At 43.8% G+C, this 27,268-nt stretch overlaps 1 protein-coding gene across 1 annotated transcript in view; it reads right to left on the bottom strand.

The window, feature by feature from the left end:
• The window catches only part of SEC31B (SEC31 homolog B, COPII coat complex component), a gene marked incomplete at its 5' end in the record, with an annotated part of 331,579 nt that overhangs the window by 99,495 nt on the left and 204,816 nt on the right, over positions 1–27,268 (bottom strand). The window contains 4 exon segments of the mRNA XM_082267974.1: positions 6,601–6,727; positions 9,689–9,867; positions 9,959–10,064; positions 10,765–10,857. Of these exon segments, the coding sequence (XP_082124100.1) occupies positions 6,601–6,727; positions 9,689–9,867; positions 9,959–10,064; positions 10,765–10,857 (505 nt within the window).

The raw sequence follows: 27,268 nt of genomic DNA on the forward strand, positions 1-27,268 counted from the left end.
GCTAGGCTGCACGAATCGACGTATGGGTTGCCGCCGGCCACCCCCGATCGCTCCCTGCTGAGAGAGAACGGTCAGCTGTTGTAAACACAGTAGACCGTTTTCTCTGAAATGATCACAGGTCTCCATGTTCATTTCACAAGTCCCTCCCCCATACAGTTAGAAAACGCTCCCCTAGGCTCATACTTAACCCTTTGATCACCACTGGGTTAACCGCTTCCCTGCCAGTGTCATTATTACAGTAACTGCATATTTTTAGCACTGATCACTGTACTAATGTCACTAGTCCCCCCAAAAGTGTCAAAAATGTCACTTAGGGGTCCGATCTGTCAGCCGCAATCCCGCTAAAAATTGCTGCCGTTACTAGTATAAAAAAAAACATAAGATAAAAAAAAAAAAAAAGACATTCTTTCCCCTAGTTTGTAGATGCGATAACTTTTGCGCAAACCAATCGAAATGCGCTTATTTTGATTTTTTTTTTTTACCAAAAATATGTAGCAAAATACAAATTGGTCTAAAAGGATGAAAGAATTTGGTTTGTTAATTTTTTTTGGCGGGGGGGAATGTTATATAGCAGAATGTGAGAAATATTGTTTTTTTTTTTCAGAAATGTCGCTCTTTTTTTGTTTATAGCGCCAAAAAATAAAAATCGCACAGGTGATCAAATACCACCAAAAGAAAGCTCAACTTGTGGGAAAAAAAAGACATTGATTTTATTTAGGTACAGCGTCGCACGACCGTGCAATTGTCCATTAAAGTAACGCAGTGTCGAATCGCAAAAAATGGCCTGGTCATTAAGAGGGCAAATCCTTCCGGTCCAGAAGTGGTTAAGGGAAGCAGGGTTAGACATAAATCAGAAACAACTGGGATGACAAAAAGCAGTCCAGCTGAGGGGTGGGCAGCACAGAAAAAAATACAAAAAAAAAAAAAAAAAAAGAAAAGCAACCCACATACAGTATCTCACAAAAATGAGGACACCCCTTACATCTTTGTAAATATTTAGTTATATCTTTTCATGTGACAACACTGAAGAAATGACACTTTGCTACAATGTAAAGTAGTGAGTGTACAGCTTGTATAACAGTGAATATTTGATGTACGCTCAAAATAACAACACAGACATTAATGTCTAAACTGCTGGCAACAAAAGTGAGTACACCCCTAAAGTGAAAATGTCAAAATTTAGTCCAATTAGCAATTTTCCCTCCCCGGTGTCATGTAACTCGTTAGCGTTACAAGGTCTCAGGTGTGAAAGGGGAGCAGGTGTGTTAAATTTGGTGTTATCGCTCTCATTCTCTCGTACTAGTCACTGGAAGTTCAACATGGCACCTCATGGCAAAGAACTCTCTGAGAATGTGAAAAAAAGAGGTGTTGCTCTACATAAAGTTGGCCTAGGCTTTAAGAAGATTGCCAAGATCCTGAAACTGAGCTGCAGCATGGTGGCCAAGATTATACAGCGGTTTAACAAGACAGGTTCCACTCAGAACAGGCCTCGCCATAGTCGACCAAAGAAGTTGAGTGCACATGCTCAGCATCATATCCAGAGGTTTTCTTCGGGAAATAGACATATGAGTGCTGCCAGCATTGCTGCAGAGGTTGAAGGGGTGTTGGGTCAGCCTGTCAGTGCTGTCAGACCATACGCCGCACACTGCCTCAAATTGGTCTCCATGGCTGTCTTTTAAGAAGGAATCCTCTTCTAAAGATGATGCACAAGAAAACCCGCAAACAGTTTGCTGAAGATAAGCAGACTAAGGACATGGATTACTAGAACCATGTACTGTGGTCTAATAAAACCAAGATAAACTTATTTGGTTTAGATAGTGTCAAGCGTGTGTGGCGGCAACCAGGTGAGGAGTACAAGTGTAGGACGAGTGTGTCTTGCCTACAGTCAAGCATAGTGGTGGGAGTGTCATGGTCTGGGACTGTATGAGTGATGCCAGCATTGGGGAGCTGCAGTTAATAAAGGGAACTATGAAATTTTAATTTTTATTTCTTTATTGTTATTTTAACATTTCCATGTGCCTCTTAGATTCCTCCCTAAAGGCAGCGGTATAACGCAATTGTCTCCAAATTACTTCTAATCCCATGTCCTTTACAGAGCAAGAAAGAAAAATGTACACTGCACGAACACTCAAATTGAGAAAAAAAACAGGCACACATGAATGTTAATCATAAACATACGTACAGGACACATGGTGAGTATTCATAGACCCTGGGATGTCTTCAATAACTAAATGAGAAAGCTAGGTAACAACTAAACAAACAGAACTGTGCCAACAGGCCCAGCAACAAGGGTCAACAGACTCAACTTGAGTGTGCCGTTGCAAGACCCTGGCAGCTGAAATTCTGCATCAGCAGAAGCATGGATGTCCACCTGGTAAAACTTTGAAATGGTAGGAACTGAGTACCAGGTGGCAACCTTACAAAGCTAAGCTACAGAAGCCCAGTGCTGTTATGCCCAGGAAATGCCTACAGACCTAGTTAAGTGGGTGTGTAAAAGCACTGGAAGAGATTTGTCCTTGAGAGTGTAAGTTCTAGCAATCCGTTCTTATCCATCAGGCGCTGGTGGACTTAGAAGCAGGATGTCCTTTGCGAGGTCCTGAGGATAGCATGAGTAGGGAATCTGTCTTCCCTATTGAAGCTTTTTCTTTGAGGTAGACTTTGGGCTCTCACTATGTACAGGTAATGAAGAACAATTTTCTATGGGTGCTTTGAAGCAGAAAATTACGTTGGCTGGATTAGGTCTTCACTGAGGTGAAAGAATGAGACTACCTAAGAAATAAAGGATGGTCGTAGGCGAAGGACTATCTTGTCATATAAGGAATGGCTCTCTTGAAGACAGCTGCCAACCCACCGACACGTCTGACAGAAATGACAGAAACCAAAAAAGGTATTTTGTGGAGAGATCATCTAAGGGGACATCCCTAATGGTTCTCCATGCCCTGCAGAAACCACCTTGTGAACCCAAGTTAAGGTCTCCAGAAAGCACACGGTGCTGCAAGGGAGGCATGATGCAAACCACACCTTGAATAAAAGGTTTTGACAAGGTGTAAAAAAAAGTCAGAGGTTTAGAAATATAATAGACAGGAAGAAGTGAGCATATCTACATTAGCAAGCATACTGTGTGAAGCTGCATGTGTATAGGAGCGCAGCACCAAGTGAGTAATGAGTAGTGAGTAATGAATAACGACTTGGCGTTTTAGCATCAGATACCATTAGTTCACATCTATAATTGCTTTGTGTCTGAGGTGTATCACTCCCTCTTCTGGCAATAGGTTTGCCTTAATTGGGAGACTTTAGACAATTAGCAATCAACGTGACGCTGGGAGGCACCCGTGGTTGAACTGATGCACATATATATCCCCTAGTTTGCTACAGGTCATTCAGACCCAGGATTTGAGAGACAACACATGTATACTACTATAACACTTGATGTAATTTAAGGTAACCACATTTTTAATATTTTGCTGTATACTTTTTATTCTTGGATATACTGCACCTACTTACTACTTGGTTATTCTGACTGATTCTCTTGGAGTATTTCCTATCGCTACCTATATTTTATTTATTTTATAATTTTTTATTTCTTTTGGGCTGTGGAAAGTTCTTTTTTGGTCCATCGCTTCTACACATGCCATTTATCCCACACTTTTGTTATTTAAGACTCTTAGTAGTTTTTTTGCTTTTTCACAGCAACACAGCCGCAACCCACATTTTTTCATTACTCTGCACTTCGTTTTTATGGTGATATGTGTGGTGCGTTGTGCGGGACTGCGGGGATGACCACCACAGCTCCCGTGGGAGGCGCATGCGATGCCCTGAGCCCACAGAGCCGCACTTTGTTAATGACAGCCATCTTGTAAGTAACCATAAGATTGGATAACCCTTTCCTCCCTCCTCATTTTCATATATGCGATTTTAGTCGATCAACAGTTACATTTATACTTTTTTACATTTATACTTTTTTACAGAGTTTTTGGCATCCGCTCCTGAAGAGTGGTATTTAATTTAGCCATGAAACGCGTAGAGCTACAAGGATGTCATCAATTTTTCTACTATACAGAAATTAATCACTACTCAATCAATTTTAAACAGTTACTTACCTATTGAACGTTTATTGCAATTCTGTGTGATTCAACACATGATATATTTTAGGTCCATGACTGCTGCAGTAAGTTTTTGATTCAACATTCATTACCATGGTGCACCCTGCAGACCGCATACAGTATGGCTATAATGTAGCAACTTTGGACTGTGTGGCCAATACGAAGTGCCATAGTCCTTATACTCTTTAAGCATATTTTGTGTACCTGCAAATGCATCAGACTGACCTATATGTTTGTAATATGCTGTTTATACATGAATTGCTATTTTACATGTTGTACTTTGTCTATTGATGTTGTACAGTAATAAAATGTTTTTATTACCCATGTCTCCCAGCCTTCTGGTCTCCACCTCATTCAAAGTCCCAAACCTTTCCTTTATTCATGTAACCAGGGATGGGGGCACTATATTCGGTGCTCCATTTAAAGTCCCAACTTGTGCCTTTTCTAACGACAACTAACCGGCACTATCGGGTAATCTTTTTGATGACACATCTAACATACAGGTTCTGTGAAGGGAGTGTTACCACAGTGGCTAGACCTCGATTGGGGTCTTCTCACCAGATAAGCATCCATTCATTATTATATATGGTGGAACATGGACAAGAGATAACTTGGAGAACTTTTGGACTGTAATTAAAAAAACATGTGGAGCACCTGTGTCACCACCAGTATTTGGAATTGGGATTCCTCTAGCTAAATAATTTACCAACTTTATGGCATATTTGAAGATTTGTCATTTTGAATGAACATTATTTGAGGTTTGTTATGCTTTTCACAGAATAATTGGCACAGAGGACCCTGAAGTATCAGAGGGGGTACCTAGGTTGAGGACCCTGAAGTGTAAAGGGGGCGCCTGAAGTTTGGGCCCTGAAAAGTTAGTGTACAGTGTGGAGTGTACAGGTTGAGAGTTTAAGCAGCACAGGATTTTACACAGAGCTACCTCAAGCTGGCACAAGGCTGAAGGGAGCTGTTCAGTGACTTTTGAGCAACGCAGTGTCAGAAGTCAAGTATGCTACAGTCCTGGATCTTCTGAATCAAAGTCGAGGTTCCAGCACAGTTTTCAGTGTTACAGTATCTTCAAGCATCAGGAAGCTTTGGCTGGCATTCAGCTGGTGCCAAGACAGCGCTAACAGGCATTTTTCTACAAAAACAAAGTCCCAAAATTGTACCTAGTTGAGCCAGAGGAGTATCCCACTCATTCCCTTCTCCCATCCCCTAAACTCAATAAAAGAAAACAAACCAAGATGCCAGAATTGTCATTGTCTCAGTTCTCACACCTGGGGTTACAGCTCAAAAGTGCTGGGAGTATTACCGGTAACAATGGCAGACCCACATTAGGCCCAATGCCTGGAAAACCTGCTACACAAACATTCTGCAAGTCTGCTGCAAGTTCTGGTTCAGTTATGTTGTGCAATAGTTATCCCACCACAGGGGTCACTATGGCTGAATTTCCATGCTGTATACTTACTACTGGAACTTTGCTCTTGCTAGGGACTTGCCACGCAAATTTGCTACAAATTGGAAAAGCGTCAACTACAACTTTTGCTTCAAGTGCTCTGCAAGTGTACAACTTGCCAGTGAAAATGAGAAGCAAGTTAACAAGACTTACAATTCAACACTGCCACAAATTTGTGCCAAGTTATCCTTGCGATCTGGGTTATTGAATAATATAATTTATGAATGCACCTGTTTAGAGCTTTACATGTATATATGAATGAATTTTCTTTTTTGCACTTTAGTCTCATCAGTGTATGAGCACTACATGTTTTTGATTATTTGAATACATGTTTGTTTGAGTATATTCACAGCGCAACACATTTTTTTTTTAATTGCAATATTAAAACGTAGCTACAGTATTTATTGTGAAAGCGGTGCTTGCTTTTTATGCAGAGATGCTTAATTCCGGGTACAACTTGAGCTAAACCGTATACAGGGGGCATGGCACACAAAACAAGCGCATACAAAGCGCGTTTTGCCACAAATTTGAATATGGAAAGCCCCTGGTTGCTAACCTTTACCAGTGCATATAGGTCTGAAAAGTGCAATGTACATCCCAGTTCCTGAAGGTTCCATTCCAGACTAGCTCTGCATGTCTAGTCCAGTAGGGTATGGGTGCAGCACTCCAAAGTCAGATTTTGAAAAGGCCAATCTTAAAAGCTGCTATATACAGGGACCAGGTCAAACAGCAGTGTAATGAGGAATCTTGATTGAGGTGAATGGAAGATGAATCAAAGAAAAAATCAAGGGAAGAAAGACAAAAATTGGGTTACATCTTTCTCAGCCATACTGAAGAAAAAATGTCCTAAATGTCCTAAGAAGAAGAGGTTTATAGGGCTGACCTACTATTTTTCTGTTTGCCATTGTCCAATCCTGTAGGCAGCAGTTTAACCCCTCTGTAACTAAATTTATGTGTCCCTCAACAGACAAAGAAACTGAAATATCTTTCTGTCCTCTTAAACGCTCCCAATCCAGTTTTAGATCCCCAAAAAATGCTTACCACATAGCTCTGCATATTCCTCAGGTTTGGAATAAGTCAACAGCAGAGCTAGCGCTTCTTTCCAATTCTGCAGGTTACAGCCCAGGACCACATCTTTCCACTTCTGCTGGACTACAGAAGACAGAAGCTAGATGAAGAAAACATGAGCATCTGAGCATTGTGCAACATTGGCAAAATATAAAGATTTTTCTTGAAAAAACATTTACATAGTTACTTTTGGCAGCCAGTTAACATTTTGCAAACCAGCTAAAGATTTAAAAACCTCAAACTATCAGTCAGTAAAAAAAAAAAAAGAAAAGTGCCCAACATAATACAAAGTATAATGAAATGCTTCCTCATATCAAATCATTCAAAAACTGTTCACCCAGTGAATCATCATCATAAAATTAACACTACCTTCCTTCCTTAGTGATCCTATCAGCTTAATAATACCAGCAGAGCTTGCCTATATTGAGTAAAAACAGACATGTTCTTTTGGTAAGTGCAATCCTGATTGTAAGGTGGAGGGATCTTTATAGAATGTGGTTCCTGCGCTATCTTGGAACGGTCAAGCTAATCACCCTAATGCTGCATATACGTTAACTGATACCAAATAAAACAGTTTCAATATACACTAGAAGGGGGGTTGTACTGCGCTCCAGGGGTTGCTAACCGGAACCTCAAACCTTAGCGATGTTGTGTTCACTTCCCTCTAGTCACAAATATTAATCTTGTATATAAAAAATTCTTCCTGCATCAATATTTCATGCACAGTGAACAGTAGAATAAATTAAAAAAAACTTTGTATATTTAAAGTGCTGTTGTGACCATATACACACTTTAACGGTGAAGAGGGTTAATAATGTGCTTAAAATATTTTTTACTTCCAAGGTGCTGCTGTGCTTCAAATTATAGCCGTGTCTTTATACCATTAACATTTTATATAGTGCTTGTGTTCCAATTAAAATTAAATAGAAAGTGCTTATCTCATTTAAAGTGAACTCGTGCAAACGTAAATAAATATAACCAGTGTATTCCATAGTGCTGATGTGACAATACAAAATTAAATAATTTTCTTCTCAGTAATGATTATAATAATTTCAACATATTCTGTTCAAAAATTATAATAAGTGTCCAATCCAAATTAGTGCAAAATCAAATGTAGTCTAAGTGATCCGTGGTGTTTATTTTCTTCCTCCACCATTTGTCTCTGTGTCCCGGATGTTTTCAGTGCTCTCACTTCTATGTGCTCTAAATGCTCACCTCAGTGAGGCCAGTAATGCGCCTGTATCACTTGACCCTCTTTAGATATGGTTCCTTTGTACCAGCGCCATTCACTTCCTTCTGGGGTGATCCCTGTATCTCCTGATATTGTTCGGTCCTTTTTCCTGGGTGGTGTGCACCGATTTTCTATGGGGGGCTTTCCTAGGGTCCTTCCGTATTCGTATCTTTATTTACTCTCACTTTTCCTTTAAGCTCACACAAACAATGGGGCCATCATGGTGCAGTATATCGAGACTTTTATTAAATAAAAAAATAGCAAACTCACATTTAAAATCTAAAATTTCTGTGTCCTGTGTAGTGTTCGGGGAACTCTGTCCCGCTCACTGAGGTGAGCATTTAGAGCACATAGAAGTAAGAGCACTGAAAACATCCGGGACACAGAGAAAAAAGGTGAAGAAAATAAACAGCACGGATCACTTAGACTACATTTGATTTTGTACTAATTTGGATTGGACACTTATTATAATTTTTGAAGAGAATATGTTGAAATTATTATAATTATTATTGAGAAGAAAATTATTTAATTTTGCATTGTCACATCAGCACTACGGAATACACTGGTTATATTTATTTACGTTTGCACGAGTTCACTTTAAATGAGATAAGCACTTTCTATTTAATTTTAATTGGAACACAAGCACTATATAAAATTTTAATGGTATAAAGACACGGATATAATTTGAAGCACAGCAGCACCTTGGAAGTAAAAAATATTTTAAGCACATTATTAACCTTCTTCACCGTTGGTGTGTAAATGGTCACAACAGCACTTTAAATATACAAAGTTTTTTTTTATTTATTCTACTGTTCACTGTGCATGAAATATTGATGCAGGAAGAATTTTTTATATACAAGATTAATATTTGTGACTAGAGGGAAGTGAACACAACATCGCTAAGGTTTGAGGTTCCGGTTAGCAACCCCTGGAGCGCACTACAACCCCTTATAAGGTGGAGGGATCACTAACCTTGTCAATATGAAGATTCAAAGAATGAACAGTTTTTTATAGTATGTTGGTCACTTATTATCTTGATTTTTCACTTGGACTTTTTTTAATTATTATTATTCCTAGGTGTGTTACCTGGACACAAAGTAATAGTAAAGCGTGATGTCGGTCCCGGCTGTCTTCTTCGCTCCATAGTGTTCCGCTCACTTCCTGGTTATCACACAGATCCGTCCTTGATTACCAAAAATGATTTTGTGGAGATGGCAGTACTAGTCTTGGTGTTTGATGACATGTGCTTTTCACTATTCAGTTTGTGAGTTGTCTTTTTTCCTTTTTAATAAATGTAATTTAAAGATACACTTATGTCTGCACCCCCTGGTGTTTCTTTTTTTATAGGGTTACATAGACATTAATTATCACTTTGCTCTATGTATGTGGATTTTTTACTATTTGTGTGTGTATTATGCATGTTTTTTTGCACATAAGTTTATTTTGTTAGATTCTTTGATTTGGTTTTGAATGACAATAGTGCTGTACAATATGAGGGAAGTTTTTTTTTTTTTTTTTTTTTTTATAACCAAGTACGGCAGCTGCTTTGCACAACCACATAAAAAAAAAAAAAAAACAACAACAAAGTGCAATTTCCCAGCTGTACTTATTGATGTGGTGTTCAACAGTACAGTTGGTAATGTCCTAAGACGTCAAGGTCCGGTTTTCCAGTTTTAGACAAGCTACCTAAATATTAGGTTAAAAACTATGGTTCACACATTTTTCTAATTGAATCTTGTGTACAAGGTGTGTGAATATTTAGTAAAAACATTGATAAATAGATCCTTAATGCCATTAGAAAACAATGATCATAAATTCTGAGTTACTTACTGAAGTGATCTTATTTTTTTGGCGGGTGAAATACCATTGCTGTGTCTCTCTTAGAAGGTCCTCCCCTCCGGCATTGGCCAATATGATGGCATCAGCATAACGACCATCCTTTAGGCACAGGTCCACAGCTGCCTCAAAGTTTCCCATCAACAGAGCCTGACTTATCAATCCATCGGTGTCTAAAACAAGAAATAAATAGCTAGTAGCATCTAACACTTAACTTAAAGTTTATGGAGTGAACAATAAAATAAAACACTAGCATTTCCATACCAGATGATACTGGGATCTCAAACTTAGCTGAGTCATGAGGAGGTAGATTACAAAACTCCATAGATGAAGAGGATGAAGCAGTTTGCCCAGTGAAGCTGCTGGAAGCCTATGCAAATATCAAAAAGATATTACATGCAGAATACCAGTCCATTTTAAGCACATTCATAACGCTACTACTGACATTTCAAAAAACCCAAGACCAATACGAAATGGTACACTGACAACATATCATCACAAATTTAAAGTACCAACAAAAGAAAAAGTCTTAAGTCTCCATTTAATTGTCCATCTACTAAAAAGAGAGATATTTTTTAGCATGCAACAGATAACTGACAATCTGAAAAATCTATATACAGCAAAGTGTTTGGAAGATGCTATACTAGCATCGGGTTGATTTACTGAAACTGGAGAGTGCACAATCTGGTGCAGCTCTGCATAGAAATCAACCAGCTTCCAGTTTTGGTCAATGCCTAATTGAACAAGCTGAAGTTAGAAGCTGATTGGCTACCATGCAGAGCTTCACCAGCTTTTGCACTCTCCATTTTAAGTAAATCAAACCAGGCCTTTAGTAGAAAGAAAAATGCTGCAAAGAGAGATCAGAGGATAAAACCATTATTACACTGCTATGGCTAGAATTTAATTAAGTTAAACATCTACTGTATTAAGTGATTAAGTATAGCTACAGCCATATTTGTTGTTTTGTAGAGTTATTTGCCAAATTAACTCACAAATTAAAATTAGGAATTCATCCTGCTGCAATCCATTTAATACCATTCAACAGCTAATGACTAAAGAGCACGTTTTACCTGACTAGATACAGACTGGATGCTCTTAACCAAATCTTCACCATCTGAAGGGCTGTTTTTGTTTTGCCAACCATCGCCCAAAGCGGAAGAGATCTGTAAAACAGAGACTGTACATTTGAACACAGTTTTGTGACACATGGTACACAAGATAACTCCCTATTACCTGTTAACTCCCTTTCCAGGAATCCTCCAGGACAGTCACATGAGAGATTGGCTCCTCCTCCTACAGGAAACACAAGCACAGTTAAGTTTAAAAGGCCGCCTTCAAGGCTGCCCCTCAGTTGTAAAAAGATCAACTGGACAGCTGAGGCGAAAAGCATGACATTTCAAAACAATAATTAAACCAACCAGTAGGGCGGGGGTCCACCGTCCTGGAGGATTTCTGGAAAGGGAGTTATCAGGTAATAACTCAGACTTTCCCAAGTCATCCTGCAGGACAGTCACATGAGACCCCAATGATGCATACCTAGGGTGGGACTACTGCTTGGAGAACTTTGCGACCAAAAGATAGATCCTGGGCGGAGACCAGATCAACCCTGTAGTGTTTAGCGAAGGTCAAATCGCTGGACCATGTGGCTGCTCTGCAGATTTTATCGGCCGAGGCCCCAGCCTTTTCTGCCCAAGACGTGGATATGGCCCGAGTGGAGTGTGCTTTGACGTTCGCTGTTAAATATTGGTTCTGAGCAGAGTATGCTGCACCAATGGCCAACCTAATCCATCTGGCTATGAAGGCTTTGGAGGCGGCATTACCTCTGTGAGTGCCTCCAAACGGATGAATAGGCTGGGCGGCGACCTAACTGATTTAGTGGCATCTAGGTAGTGTAGGATGCACCTTCTAACGTCCAAAGTGGCAGAAAGATGGAAGGACCACTTCCTGTGAATGATGAATGCGGAGGACACTTTCAGGAGAAAAAGAGGGTCCATCCTGAGTATCACTTTGTCCGGGAAGACCAGTAGGAAGGGCTCCTTAATGGAGAGGGCCTGTAGATCACTCACCCATCTGGCGGAAGTGATAGCGACGAGAAACGCGGTTTTCAAAGTAAGATTCTTAACGGGGCCTTGGTGAGGGCCTGTAATACCAAAGACAGATCCCAGGGGGCCACGCTGAGGTTTTTGCTGGGGCGAGATCTTTTAAAACCATCTAAAGAGCTGTTTCACCAGTGGATCGACGCCGACCGGCTTTCCAAAAAAATTGACAGGGAAGCTGCCTGTACTTTGAGAGTACTTACCGACAGCCCTTTGTCTGCTCCATCTAGTAAGAAATCCAAAACTGTGCTGATGTCACCCAGGTTCCTGTTGCTGGGTTCCTTTTTGGACCTGTATATTTTCCACACTTTGCTGTAGATCTTCCTAGTTACTAATTTCCTGCTTTGAAGCAGGACATCCGTGACTCTGGTGGAGAACCCTTTGCTTAAAAGAAGGCTCCATGCAGAATCCAGGCTGCTAAGTTTAGAGTCTGAATGTGCGGGGGATGTGCCCCCCCTGGCACCAGGAGGTTGCTATGGGTCGGAAGAATCCAGGTGTCTTCCTCGCCCATTTTCTTTTATGGGGTGAACCATGCCAGCTTTGGCCAAAAAAGGAGCTATCAGGATTACCCTTGCTCTCTCAGATTTTCCTGATCGCTCTGGGGATCAGTTGGATAGGTGGGAAGGCATAGGCGAGGTTGAACCTCCAAGGGAACCCCAAGGCATCTATGCCCAGAGCGTTCTTTCCTTTGTGTAACAAGAAGAAATTTGTCACTTTCTTGTTGCTCTCGTGGCAAAGAGATCTACTTCTGGAGATCCCCACCTCTGCACAATTAAGTTGAAAATCTGATGATCCAGCTCCTACTCTGCCGGGTCCAGATGTTTCCGGCTCAAGAGATCTGCCAGCATGTTTGCTGACCCTTTTTATATGGATGGCTGAGAGGGATAGTAGGTCCACTTCTGCTTTTGAGAGAGTGTCGTGCGCTTTCCTCATCAGGTGTTTTAAGTGTGTCCCACCCTGGTGGTTGATGTAGGAGACCGTCGTGATGTTGTCCAAGAGTATCCGTGTTTTCCTACCGATTCTTTCCAAAAAGCTTGCAGGGCTTCCCGGATGGCCGCCAGTTCTCTCATGTTTGACGAGACCTCCTCCCCAGAGTGGCACCAGGTGCCCTGCCTCACCTGGTGCCCTATGTGCGCTCCCCAGCACATAGGGCACATGCGTCTATCGTTACCCTGACCTGGATGGGGGGGCAGCCAGAGTCTTCCTAGAGAGAGATTTCTTTATGATTGGGGTAATCGTGATTAGACCATCTAGCGAGGATGTTTTCCCATTCCAGTGGCTCAGGAGATGGCACTGGAGAGGTCTCATGTGCAGCTGAGCCCACTGTACTGCTGGGATGGCCGCTGACATGAGGCTTAACAGCACCATGGTGTCCCTTCTTGTGACTCTAGGTAGTGCTATTAGGCGTTTCGTTGTCTCCCTGAGTTTTGACCTTTTGCTCTCCGGAAGTAAAATACGTTGTGACACCGTATCTATTAGATATCCCAGAAACACAGCCCTCTGTGATGGAATTTTGTTGGACTTCTGAGTGTTTATCACCCACCCCAAGGAGGTGAGGAAGTTTCCCAGCACCTCCGATTTTGATTGGCCGTAAATCAGGAAGTCATCTAGGTAGGGGATTATACGGATCCCTCTCACTCGGAGATCCTGAATTACCTCCATTATCTTTGTGAAAATTCGGGGAGCCGAGGCGATTCCGACGGGAGCACCTGAAATTGGAACAGGCGTGTCTGGGTCGATGAGCAAACGGCAAATCTTAGAAACTCTTGAGGTCTCAGGTGAATCAGCACATGAAGATACGCATCTTGCAGATCTAACGTCACTAGAAATGCTCCTTCTGGGAGCAGGGTTCTTACTGAAAAGATGGATTCCATTTTGAACTTCCTGTACCTCACCCGGCGGTTGAGATCTTTGAGGTTTAAAATGAGGCGGTGTTTGCATGATGGTTTCTGTCTGAGGAATATTCGGGAGAAGAACCCTGACGAGTGGTGAGAAAATGGAATCTCTTATCACCTTCTCGTAGGAGGTTCAAGATGGACGATTCCCAAGCTTCCCTTGCCGGGGGTGGTTCTGGAAGAGATGTCGTCCAGAATCTGTGATGAGGACTTGCTGTAAACTATTTTGTAACCGTCCCTGATAATTTGTAGAATAAAGGGGTTTGGACAAAATTTCCCATTGGGGAAAGAAATGTCTCAGCTTTCCCCCCACAGGAAGACTGGCATCACTGGGGTTTGCCGTTGTTGCTGCTGGCGTTGGGAAAAAGGATGTTTGATTTACCTTTGTTTCTGTTGAACACCCACTTCCTTTGTGCGTTTGGTTTTTCGCCTTTGGATTGGGCTTCTCCCCTCGGCCGACGAAAACATTTTCTGTGATTTTCCTTTCTTTTGGAAGGGAACCCTTTAGATTTGTCTGCCGACCGCTCCAAGACTATCCAGTTCTTGGCCGAATAGGAGGCTTTTATTGAAAGGAATACTGCAAAGTTTGTTCCTGGAGGCGTAATCTCCGTCCCAGGTTTTGAGCCAGAGGACTCTTCTGGCCGAGTTTATCAGGCCTGTGGTGCGGGCTGATATTCTTACTGATTCTTCGGCTGCATCAGCCATGTAGGCGACCCCTTTTTCGATCAGGAGAAGGGAGTCCTGAGCTTCTTCTATGCCCGGGACCATCTCCAAGTGCCCCCTCAATTGTTCCAACCTGAAGGATACGTTCCTGGCCACACAAGTGTTGGCCATGTTTTGTTAAAATGACGCTGCCCCTGCCTGGTATGCTCTTCTGAGCGTCACATCAATCTTTTTTTGTCCATGGGGTCTTTGAGCAGCCCCATATCCTCGAAGGACAAGTCCGATTTGTTTGAAACTTTGGCCTGAGACGCGTCGAGCTTGGGGCATTTGGGTGAGATACCCTCTGATTTATCAAAGGGGAATCTCCTCTTAAGTGCTTTGGGGAAGAAAAGCTTGTTCTCGCGGCACTCCCATTCTTTGCCGATGATCCCTTTCAGGGATTGGTGTACCGGGTAGGTCCTAGTTTTGGGTACTTATAAACCTCTGTACAAACGAATCCTCCGTAATATAAATCGCTTTCAGGAGTTCCTCCGTTTCTTCGGCCGGAAACAGAGGTTTCATTATTTTAGTTGGTAAGACTCTGTCCGGATCCTTGGAGTCCGAGCTGTCCTGGAATTGGACCCCTCCTTCCTCTTCCTGGGAATCTGAATCTGATAAATCTACTCGAACCATAGGGACTGTCAGTGGTCTGGTTACTTTTGTACGAGGCGTGCCTGCGGTAGAGGTGGAGGGTTGGTCTGCGTTATTTATCTCCGAGATAGAGGATTGTAGAAATTTTAATGTAGATGTGACTTCCTCTTTGAACTCCAAGAAGTCTTTGGCCAGGGGTTTGGATTCCTCATTGATGATCTTCTTAATGCATTTATGGCACAACAATTTTTCCAAATCCGTAGCCATTTTAGTGCCGCAGGTGCTGCAGTATTTATTTTTGGTCTTGACCGTTGGTTCTGCGACTTCTGAAGACTTGCGCTGCAAAGAAGAGAGAGAAACCGGGATGCCAAAATCAGTACCGGGGGAGGGTATTGCTCACAAAAAGACCCCCCCCTAAAAAGGAGAAAACTTTTTTCCAAAGCCCCCTCCCTCCCTCTGCCCCGAGGGATGGGGGGGGGGGGGGATGTGACCCAGCGACATCCTCCCTCCACTCACCATAGTAGGGCTGGGGCCAGTTTCAACAGCCTCTGGAATGGGGGCCAGGTCCTCCGCCATAAGGACCACCTGGAGGGAAGGGAGATACAGCAGCCATCAGTGAAGAAAGTGCTCTTATTCTGGGGAAGAAGGGGCGTTTATATTTTGAAAAGCCCGCCAGAACTCAGCTGGAAACGATTTGCCATTAAACCACACAGCGGTGCCCCATTCCAAGATGGCCACCGCCCTACTTCCGGTGGCGGCGCCATCTTGACGATGTCACTTCCGCCGCGCCAGCGGCGTCGCTGGCTGCTGTACCCGACGCTGGAAGCTCTCCCTGGAGCCCCGCGTGCAGGAACCATGAAGAGGGAAGTGATGTGCAGCTCAGCGCGGCCTCCGGCTGGCAGCAAGGATCCCTCCATGGCTGGCTTAACCTCGGACCCCCCCAGGTGGGGGTAAGTAAAACCAGAACCTAGTGGACCGCACCACAGTTTCTCCACCGCTAGTCCCCCGTAGGTACCTGGGATAGCCAGCGTCAGGTCCTGATGGAAAAAATGAGAGGGGGGGGTCCTCCCATGGAACCCCCCCCCCCCCAAGGAGTCCTCCTCCCTCGTCCTCTTAGTATCTGGGGCATGGTGGACTCACCAGCAGAGTACAGGTGGAGGGAAGAGGTGTCCTGGGATGCCTGCCCAGGACAGGCGAAGAAAAATAAACAGGGGAAGAATGTATACCATGCTCGTGTAAGCAGGACAGGAAACCCAAGAAAACTGAGGGGCAGCCTTGGAGGAGGCCTTTTAAACTTAACTGTGCTTGTGTTTCCTGTAGAAGGAGGAGCCAATCTCTCATGTGACCGTCCTGGAGGATGACTTGGGAAACACATTTATCGTCAATACAATTGTTCTGCAAGGAAATCGCACAACTGTTCTTAACAGTACATTGAAAAAGCTAGCAAAACTAACAGTGGCATTACCATACATGCTGTATTTTGGATATCATGGACTGCAAACTAGCTAAATCAATATTTTTTTATTTTTAGAGTCTGTATAATCACAGACTGTTGTATACAACATTACTAATTACTACCCATTGAGATGACAGAAATAAAGCACTCTACATTCGTTTAAGATAAAGAATAGTGACAGGAAATGTAAGACGTTAACAAGTAAGTTCATACAAGCAAAATCTCAGGCTAGTTCAGGGGTTGACCACCTTTTCCATACTAACAGACTGACCCCAGACTGCACTGTTTATTGTTAAACCTTTCATGTGAACATCAGACGTTCAGGGAAGAAGCACTGAGAAAGGAGGAACCAGCAGCATTGGTTAAAATTCTTACCCTAGCGACTAAGTGATAATTTTAACCAATAGGTAATTACAGTTAGTACTAGGGAATGTTTTTTTTTTTTTTTTGCGCTCAATTTGTTAAGCTAAAAACACTGAGGGTTTTTTATTTCTTTAATGTCAATCATGATTTTACCAGGCGCACACATACAACATATTCATGTACCATTAACATGTGCTGAGCAATAAACAGTTTTAGTGTGATCCTGGTCACAGTCTTAAATGGCTTAGTTGTTGTTCTGGGGTGTAGATGTCAATTTCAGCTGCACATAGGCTTCTGAATTATCTGTTGTAAGTCAGCTTTGAGATGGACCTAGCACTGTCTTCCAGTGAAAAGCAAAGACCAACTGGACAGATTTCATACGGAACCTTTGAACCCAAAGAAATGTGAAAATCCTTATACACAGTATGGTGCAAATTCCTCCCTTCACTTTGGGGGCAGTGAATAGGTTGTAATAGATATGTTGGAATCTCTCTACTTGTGGCACCATGGTTATGGCCCCCTAGGAAAGGAGCTGCTCCAGAGCCATGTGGAGGTCTGCTAATATTTGAGGTTTGACAATGTGAAGCAGGGCTGAAATTCGAGGTTGTAGCCTTTGGAGACAATGTTCTGGACTGAAGTGTCAGAAAATATCCTGGGACCAGATGACCATGAAGGCCAAAAGTAACCCCCCCCCCCTCACTTTAAGTGGGGCACCTCATTTTGAGGACTTGCTTCCTTGACTTGGTGAATTTGGGGGTCCTGGGCTTAAAGTTGAAATGGATTTCAGACTTAGCCTTAGAAGCTTAGAACAAATGAAAGGTGTTCAGGTTTCAGGAGCAGAGGCTTTAGCCACTAGAAATTTGCCTTCTTTTTACAGGTACAGGACAAAAAGGTCTCTTTCTTGATGAATTCCTAGATCAACGTGAAGCATTTTCTGGTGGAAGACACTTCTCACACCAAAGCTCCGAAAACCAACATTATAGACAAAAGGGTGCTCCGCATATGCACCAAAGGCAGACCATTGGATATAAATAGCTCCAGTGCAGTCAGAGTAGGAGGAGATTCAGGAACATCTGTTACCTGATCTCCTCTGCAACCAAAGCATCCGGAAGGGATAAGGATTTTGTCAATCCGGTTTCCTGTTTCAGAGCGGTCATTTCCAGAAGCTGGGGAAGCAAGTAATCAAGCACACTCTATGCTTGATTAAATGCAGCGATGGAAAGGGGAGAGAATGGAGGTCTAATAAACCCCTTTTCCATCCATAAGGAAGGCCGGTCACCTGCTCATGCTATCACCTTTTATTGTTATCCCCCTTGTAATAGCAATAAAGAAAAAAAAAAAAAAGATAAATTCTATAATATATAGAACTGGATTTTTGACTTCCCATAAAATCATTTTCTCTGAAGTTCATTGACAGACGCAACACCATATTCTTCTTGACCATTGGGTTATTCTGCCCCCTACAGGAGTAGGACACTAGGCAGGAAAAATGGGACAGTTCCTGCAGGCATACACCCACACACTGCTATAGCCTTCAGTTTTGTTGCAGGAAGTGTTTAGAAGGAAAAAAAACCCACCCCACTCATAATTAGAGGGTCTGGTGCTGCGTCTGTCAATGAGCTTAAGAGAAAAGGATTTTACGTTAAGTCAAATATCCAGTTTTCTCTATCGTTCATTGACAGACGCAGCTCCATATTCTTCTTGACCATTGGGAAGTCCCAAAGCAGTCTTTGCATGAGGGGTGGGAAAAACACGCAGAAAAGAACATAATTCCCCAAAGACTAAACTTAGCCAACCAGTGAACATGGAGCTTAACCAGGAACAACTGGAGCTCACCTAGAAAACATACACCCTCATAGAGAATATTTTTTCTTTTAAACAGCAGCCTGCAAAACCTTGCGGCCAAAAGAAGCATCCGAAGATGCCAACGTATTTACTTTGTAGAATTCAGTGAACGTGTGCACTGACGACCAGGTTGCCTCCTTGCAAACTTGCATCACTGACGCCTGATGGCAAAAAGCGCCCTAGTAGAATGCGTCTTCACAGGGAAAGGAGGAACCTGACCCTTCAATGAATAAGCCTGTACCCCCGTTGTCTGATCCACCTGGATATGGTTGCAGTAGACGCAACCAATCCCTTTCGAGGTCCTTCGGGGAGGACAAAACGAGAGTCTGATTTCCTCAAAGATTCAGTAGCTGCCGGGTAAACTCCAATTGCCCGAACCACATCCAAAGAATGCAAAGCAAATTCCTTCAGATGCTTGGGCCTAGGACAGAGTGAAGGCAGCACAATGTTTTCATTCAGATGGAAATCAGAAACCACCTTAGGAAGAAACGACTGGTTAGGTCGAAGTACCACTTTATCTATGTGGACCACCAGATAAGGTGAACGGCAGGACAGCGCCGCCAATTCAGATACTCTGCGGGCAGAATAGCCACCAAAAAGGCAACCTTCTGAGACAGTGTAAGCAGAGGAATGTCCCCAATGTTCTCAAAAGGAGGTTTTTGAAGAACAGACAATACCAAATTAAGATCCCAAGGAGGTAACAGGGATTGCCTCGGAGAACGCCTTGTATAAAAAGTACGAATCAAGGAATTCATAACCAAAGGTCGTTGGAAAAACACAGCCAAAGCTGACACTTGGCCTTTGATAGTGCCCAAAGCCAACCGCTGTTCGACCCCTTTTTCAAGAAAGGTCAAAGTCTTTGCCACCGGAAAAAGGCAAGGATGCACCTTCAGCGATTCGCACCATGAGATGTATGATTTCCATGTACGATGATAGATCTTCCTAGAAGTAGACTTTCTGGCCTTCAACAGTGTCGGAATCACCGAGTCAGAAAGACCTCTATCCTACAATACCTGGCTTTTAACAGCCAAGCCGTTAAAGCCAGCGACAGTAAAGCAGCATGGAAGATTGATCCTTGAGACAGCAGATATTCCCTGACAGGAAGTCTCCAAGGAGCATCGGCGACCAACCTTACCAGATCTGCATACCAAGACCGGCGAGGGCAGTCTGGGGCAACCAAAATGACTGAAATCCCTTCCACCTCTATTCTGCACAGAAGCCGCGGCAGGAGTTTCAGCGGAGGGAATGCATAGATCAGCCGATATGGACCCAAAAGAGCAACCAGTGTTGATGTTGGGAGTCCCCCACCAGACACACAGGAGATGAAACCCCTCCGGGTGCAGAAACCATTCCCCCTGATCCAACGCCTGCCAGTTTTCCACACCTGGGATGTGCACTGCAGAAAGAGCTAGAACAAACTTTTCTGCCCATTTCAGAATCTCTGCCACCACCTGGGCTGCCAAAACACTTAGTGCCCCCCTTGATAATTGATTGTCCGATTGAATCCGGACTGGACAACCCTCTAAACGTTCAGTGCAGTGACTCAAGCAAAGCTTTATTCCAGAATAGTGATCAGAAGTCTGGACTCTCATACTGTCCAGGACCCCTAGACACACAGCTTCCCCAGCACTCCGCCCCAGTCAGACAGGCTGGCGTCTGTGGTTACCACAGTCCAATGCAGTGGGAGGAAGGACTTGCCCTGGCGTAGTGCTACAGAGTGAAGCCACCATAGTAGAGCAGTCTGTGTTATGACTTAACCGAATCATAGTGTCCAAAGATTGTGGATCTTTGTTCCATTTGACAAGAATCTCCCTTTGTAAGGTTCTCGTGTGGAACTGAGCAAATGCCATGAAGGTTGACACCATCAGACCCAAGGTCCGCATTCAAGTCCGCAGAGAAGACAGATTGCTGAATAACAGCAGACGAATCGCCCCCTGCAACTTTTGCAGTTTGTCCGAGGGAAGAAAAACTGTCACTGAAGCGGAGTCAAGAGTCAGGCCCAGATAATCCAGTTTTAAAGATGGTACCAGGCAGATTTTTTGAAATTGATGTTCCAACTGAACTCTGGCAGAGTCCATATAGTGAATGTCAAGTCACCCAATAGGGCTGAATGTGAGTCTGCTCTTAAGAGGAGATCATCAAGGTACCCCAGTACCGTAATCCCCAGTTGTCGCAGTAATGCCAATACCGGAGCCGGAGCCAACACTTTGGTGAGGACCCTGAGGAGGGGGGGGGGGAGGGAGTGAGACCAAAGGGTAAAGCAACAAATTTAGAATGCTCCTCTCCTACAGCAAAGCGAAGAAAACGCTGGTGTCCAGTGTAGATAGGGATGTGTAGATAAGCGTTCTCGATATCTATGGAGGCCAAAAAGTCTGCTTGGTGTAGAGACGCCATTACCGTGCGAATGGACCCCATTCGAAACTTCTGTACCCGCACAAAGCGGTTCAGAGCCTTGAGGTCCAGGATTGGACATACTTTGCCGTCTTTCCTGGGCATTGTGAACAGGTTTGAATAGAACCCCTGAAAGCGCTCCAGAGAAGGAACCGGCACAATCACACTTTACCTCCTCTCGTAGATCCCTTAACCGCTCTGGTGATAGGTGTAGATTGGACAGGAAGAACCTGTCCAACAGTCGAAACCGGAATTCAATCTTGTAACCCGATTGGATCAGTTCGTGGACCCATTTGACCTGAAACAAGGAAGTCAATGGTTCCCGGAAAGAAGCGAGGGCGTCCCTTTATGCAAATGGAGGTCTAGAGGTCTGGATTGGCCTGTTCTCGGCTTACCTGACCATGTCTTCTTGGAGCCTGCAGAAGACCTAAATGGCTTAGATCCTTTCTCCTGCATGCCGGAGGCACGAAATAAGACCCCCGTCTATTACGCGATGACTTGCCCTTGGCGGATGGAGGAAGACGAGTACTCTTCCTGCCTCTGAGCCCTTTGATTAACTCATTCAATAAGGAAATCAGATAAACGGTCTCCTGAAAAGGGGGGATCTGATAGAGCCTTTTTGAAGCCTGATCTGCAGACCAGCCTTTTAGCCATACAATGCGTCTAATAGCTACCCCCACCTTGGACACTCTGGCTACCAGGAGGGCCGCATCTAGCGACGCATTACATATAATTAATAGGGCTTGGACCATTTGGTCTGTTAGCTCCATCAGACTTGGAAAGAGCTGTTCTGTTTCCAAGTCACTTTTTAGTAACTTTGGTCTCCCAGACCATAACGGAATGGGCAAAGTGATCACAAAGATCGGTTTAAGTATTGAGCCCGCTATCGTGTGTAAGTGGCGGGACAAAGACTCAATCAGTATATCCACAGGGTCTGTAAAGACTTGGGACTCTTCGATTGGGACCACAGTAGATTTGTTCAGCCTGGAAACCAGATTATCCACCTTTCGTGGTACGGTCCATCTTGCGGACACCGCATCAGCGAAGGGGTAGCGCCTTTTAAAACGCTTTGGCACCACTAACATCTGTTTGATGCTCCCCCACTGTTCGTTGACAATTCTGTAAAAAATATTAGGACAAGGGAAAACCTTGCCGACTTCTGGGATTTGTGGGTGCCAAAAGACACCTGCGTCCCTGACACAGCAGAATCATCCCCTATTTTTAAAGTTTGCCGCACTGATAATATAAGCACACTTTCCTCTGCAGATGCAGACGAGGATATATCGTCCTCGCCATCCAAGTGCGATGACGCAGATCCTTCAGGGTGACATGCATCCGCAGCAGCCAGATCTACCTCAGAATTTGAGGATACAGGGGAGGCAGGGGAGGGCATAGGGTGCTTTTTACTAGTAATATTTTTGATAATTCCACTTTTGACACCAGGTTTTCCAAAACGGTCGTTAAAGCAGGCAGGGGTTGTGACCCGGAGGGTCCCGCAACCGCAAGGAGGGGATCAGTAGGTGAAATTTGTTCCTGGGACTCCATTATGAACCCTGGAATAACGCAGTGTCACTTTAAGAAACAGCAAAAAAAAGGAGCGCACCGCTGCACCAGCCACTAGCACTGCAGATAGCAGGATGAGTGAGGAATACATACAGGGACCCCAATAGACATACCAGCAATCAATATGGAGGAAGACAGGATCGTACTGCTATAGTAAAAAAATTATCTTCACAGGAAGAGAAAATACCAGGGTCATCACTAGTGTAAAGGCCTAGCTGCTCCCTGCTGACCAGCAATTGCGGACTCCAAGAAAATGGCCGCCCAATGCATTTCTATGGGTAAACCACAAAAATATGGGCGCCCATGCATGTAAATGGCAGCCGGGCAGAGACCCCCACCAGGATTAACCCCCGCAGCGGATCCACATTGCGGTCTCAGCGTGTCCAACCCCCGAGGACCCCCGTCACTGACTGAGGTAGGTACCTCTATGGCTGGTGGGGAGGGAGGCCTTGGGGGAGCCTGACACCTACCGAGAGGCCAGGAGAAATGAGGGGTACCCGAGGGTCCAAGTTTCCCAGGGAGGGGCCCACGTTCACCCCGAGACTGCCAGAGTTATGGGGGGGGGGGGGACACTTACCATACCAATGATATCGGATGGGCACCACTCAGGACAGACTGCCTCTCCACTCGGGATGGGGGTGCTGATGGCCAAGGTGTATACTGCGACTAAGGCCGAACCAGGTCGTGTGCGTCGCGGTGAGGTGTTTCACTTGCGGGCCTGCCCCCGGCCATTGGGGCTCTGTTGTGGTGAGGCCTAGCACTGTGCTATAACCTGTGCACACTCGCTGGCCTGGGCTGGGAGACGCTAATGACCTAGGATATCCAGTCCGAAACCCAGGCCGGCTATAGCAGAGTGTGTGGGTGTATGCCTGCAGGGACTGCCCAAAAGGCATGGTAGTCTTTTCCTGCCTAATGTCCTACTCCTGTAGGGGGCAGCATAACCCAATGGTCAAAAATAATATGGAGCTGCGTCTGTCAATGAACAATAGAGAAATTATATATATATATATATATATATATATATATATATATATACACACACACACACACACACACAGTGCCTTGCGAAAGTATTCGGCCCCCTTGAACTTTGCAACCTTTTGCCACAGTTCAGGCTTCAAACATAAAGATATAGAACTGTAATTGTTTTGTGAAGAATCAACAACAAGTGGGACACAATCATGAAGTGGAACGAAATTTATTGGATATTTCAAACTTTGTTAACAAATAAAAAACTTAATTGGGCGTGCAAGATTATTCAGCCCCTTTACTTTCAGTGCAGCAAACTCTCTCCAGAAGTTCAGTGAGGATCTCTGAATGATCCAATGTTGACCTAAATGACTAATGATGATAAATAGAATCCCCCTATGTGTAATCAAGTCTCCGCATAAATGCACCTGCACTGTGATAGTCTCAGAGGTCCGTTTAAAGCTCAGAGAGCTTAATGAAGAACAAGGAAAACACCAGGCAGGTCCGAGATACTGTTGTAGAGAAGTTTCAAGCTGGATTTGGATACAAAAAGATTTCCCAAGCTTTAAACATCCCAAGGACCACTGTGCAAGCGATAATATTGAAATGGAAATCAGACCACTGCAAATCTACGAAGACCTGGCCGTCCCTCTAAACTTTCAGCTCATACAAGGAGAAGACTGATCAGAGATGCAGCCAAGAGGCCCATGATCACTCTGGATTAACTGCAGAGATCTACAGCTGAGGTGGGAGACTCTGTCCATAGGGCAACAATCAGTCGTATACTGCACAAATCTGGCCTTTATGGAAGAGTGGCAAGAAGCTATCCATAAAAAGTGTCGTTTAAAGTTTGCCACAAGCCACCTGGGAGACACACCAAACATGTGGAAGAAGGTGCTCTGGTCAGATGAAACCAAAATCAAACTTTTTGGCAACAATGCAAAACGTTATGTTTGGCGTAAAAGCAACACAGCTCATCACCCTGAACACACCATCCCCACTGTCAAACATGGGGGTGGCAGCATCATGGTTTGGGCCTGCTTTTCTTCAGCAGGGACAGGGAAGATGGTTAAAATTGATGGTAAAATGGATGGAGCCAAATACAGGACCATTCTGGAAGAAAACCTGATGGAGTCTGCAAAAGAACTATGACTGAGACGGAGATTAGTCTTCCAACAAGACAATGATCCAAAACATAAAGCAAAATCTACAATGGAATGGTTCACAAATAAACATATCCAGGTGTTAGAATGGCCTAGTCAAAGTCCAGACCTGAATCCAATCGAGAATTTGTGGAAAGAACTGAAAACTGCCGTTCACAAACGCTCTCCATCCAACCTTCACAAAAAAATAGTTTTATATTTTTATGTTTAAAGCCTGAAATGTGGCAAAAGGTCGCAAAGTTCAAGGGGGCCGAATACTTTCGCAAGGCACTGTGTGTATATATATATATATATATTTTTTTTTTTTGTCAAAAAAATTTAAAGGAACACTTTTTAATCAGAGTATAGCATTAAGTCAATTAAACTCTTGGGATAATGATCTGGTCAGTTAAGTAGCAGATTGGGTTGTTAATCAGTTTCAGCTGCTATGGCGTTAATGAAATTAACAACACGTGCACTACATGGGCAACAATGAGATGACCTCCAAAACAGGAATGGTTTTACAGGTGGAGGCACTGACATTTTTTTCTGTACTCCTCTTTTTTATTTTTCACTAGTTTTGCATTTGGCTAGGGTCGGTATCACTACTGGTAGCATGAGGCGATACCTGGACCTTATAGAGGTTGCACAGGCAGTCCAACTCCTCCAGGATGGCACATCAATACATGTCATTGCCAGAAGGTTTGCTGTGTCTCTCAGCACAGTCTCAAGAGCATGGAGGAGATTTAAGGACACAGGTAGTTAACTCTATGAGAGCTGGACAGGGTCGTAGAAGGTCCTTAACCCATCAGCAGGACCTGTATCTGCTCCTTTGTGCATGGAGGGAAAGGAGGAGCACTGCCAGAGCCCTACAAAATGACCTCCAGCAGGTCACTGGTGTGAATGTCTCTGACCAAACAATCAGAAACAGACTTCATGAGGGTAGCCAGAGGGCCGGACGTCGCATAGATTGCTTGATTGGCATTTGCCATTGAACACCAGGATTGGCAGGTCCACCACTGGCACCCTGTGCTTTTCACATGTGAGAGTAGGTTTACCCTGAGCACGTGACAGACATGAAAGGGTCTGGAGAAGCCTAGAAGAAGGTTATGCTGCCTGTAACATGCTAAATCCAAAAGAACATCTCTGGGACAATATGTTTTGGTCCATCCGACGCCACCAGGATGCACCTCAGTCTGTTCAGGAGCTCAGTGATGCCCTGGTCCAGATCTGGGAGGAAACACCCCAGGACACCATCCTTCGCTTCATTACGAGCATGCCCTGATATAGTCAAGCATGCATACAAGCACGTGGGAGCCATACAAACAACTGAGTACCATTTTGAGTTGCTGCAGTTAAATTTCAGCAAAATGGACTAGCCTACTGTATCGTGTTTTTTTTTTTTCCATTTTGATTTTTGGATTTTGAATTTTGGGGTGTCTTTGAATTCAGCCCTCTGTAGGTTGATCTTTTTCTTTCATTTCCATCAAACGATGTGGCATCCTTTGGTTCCTAACGTAATACTCAGTCTATATCAGTATAGATAGTATAGTATAGATATCCAGCATTAAATTTTTCCCATTTAGATTTAATGTGTTTTAAAAGTGATCCTTTAATTTTTTCGAGCAGTTTTTTAATCAGCACCAGAGCGGGTCTACGGGATTTTACCCTCGGGAGGGTTGAGAAAGCCCTTCTTCAGCTTCGACAAACCTATTATGATAAGGCCAACAAACCACACACATTACTGGCTAGGCAACTCAGCGAGCGCATGGCTAATGCATCACCCCCTTTTCTTAAGGATACGACAGGCACCCTCTATTCTCATCCCACCAAAATTGCACAAATTTTACACAACTACTATTTGACCCTCTATAATTATCCCACTGTGCCACACAACCCTCCCATCTCCTGACCTCCTTCAGTCTATTCACTCCTATCTATCGGATAGCGATCTCCCCACCATCTCTTCATCGGACTTAGCTTGTGCTAATTCTCCCATCAAGGATGGAGGAAATATCTGACACGATTAAGTCACTACCGGCCAACAAGGCTCCGGGATCTGATGGTCTACCCTATCTTTACTATAAGACTTTCCTTCCCCTCCTCCTCCCATATATTACCCCTCTGTTTAACTCTATTTTAGCAGACTCCCCTATTCCAAGAGACATGCAGACATCTTTTCCTCACACTGATTCCCAAACTGGGAAAAGAGCACACGGTGTGTTCCATTTATAGACCGATATCACTTCTGAACCGCGACCTCAAAATCTTTACAAAAATCTTAGCAAATAGACTGAATGTTCTACTACCGTCATTACTTCATAAGGAACAGGTCAGTTTTGTCCCTCTTCGCCAGGCGGGAGATAACACCAGGAAAGTTATCGATCTTATAGAGGTGGCGAATAGGAATAACTCTGAGGTGTTGCCCCTTAGTCTGGATGCAGAAAAGGCCTTCGACAGGCTTGGCTGGCCCTTCTTGTTTGCTACCCTTTGCCACGTAGGTATTCGGGGCCCTTTTCTGCAAGCCACACACCATTTGTACTCATCTCCCTCTGCCTTAG

The sequence above is a fragment of the Pelophylax lessonae genome (genome assembly GCF_965119305.1).
Source record: "Pelophylax lessonae genome assembly, chromosome: 9".
Classification (NCBI taxonomy): Eukaryota; Metazoa; Chordata; class Amphibia; order Anura; family Ranidae; genus Pelophylax; species Pelophylax lessonae.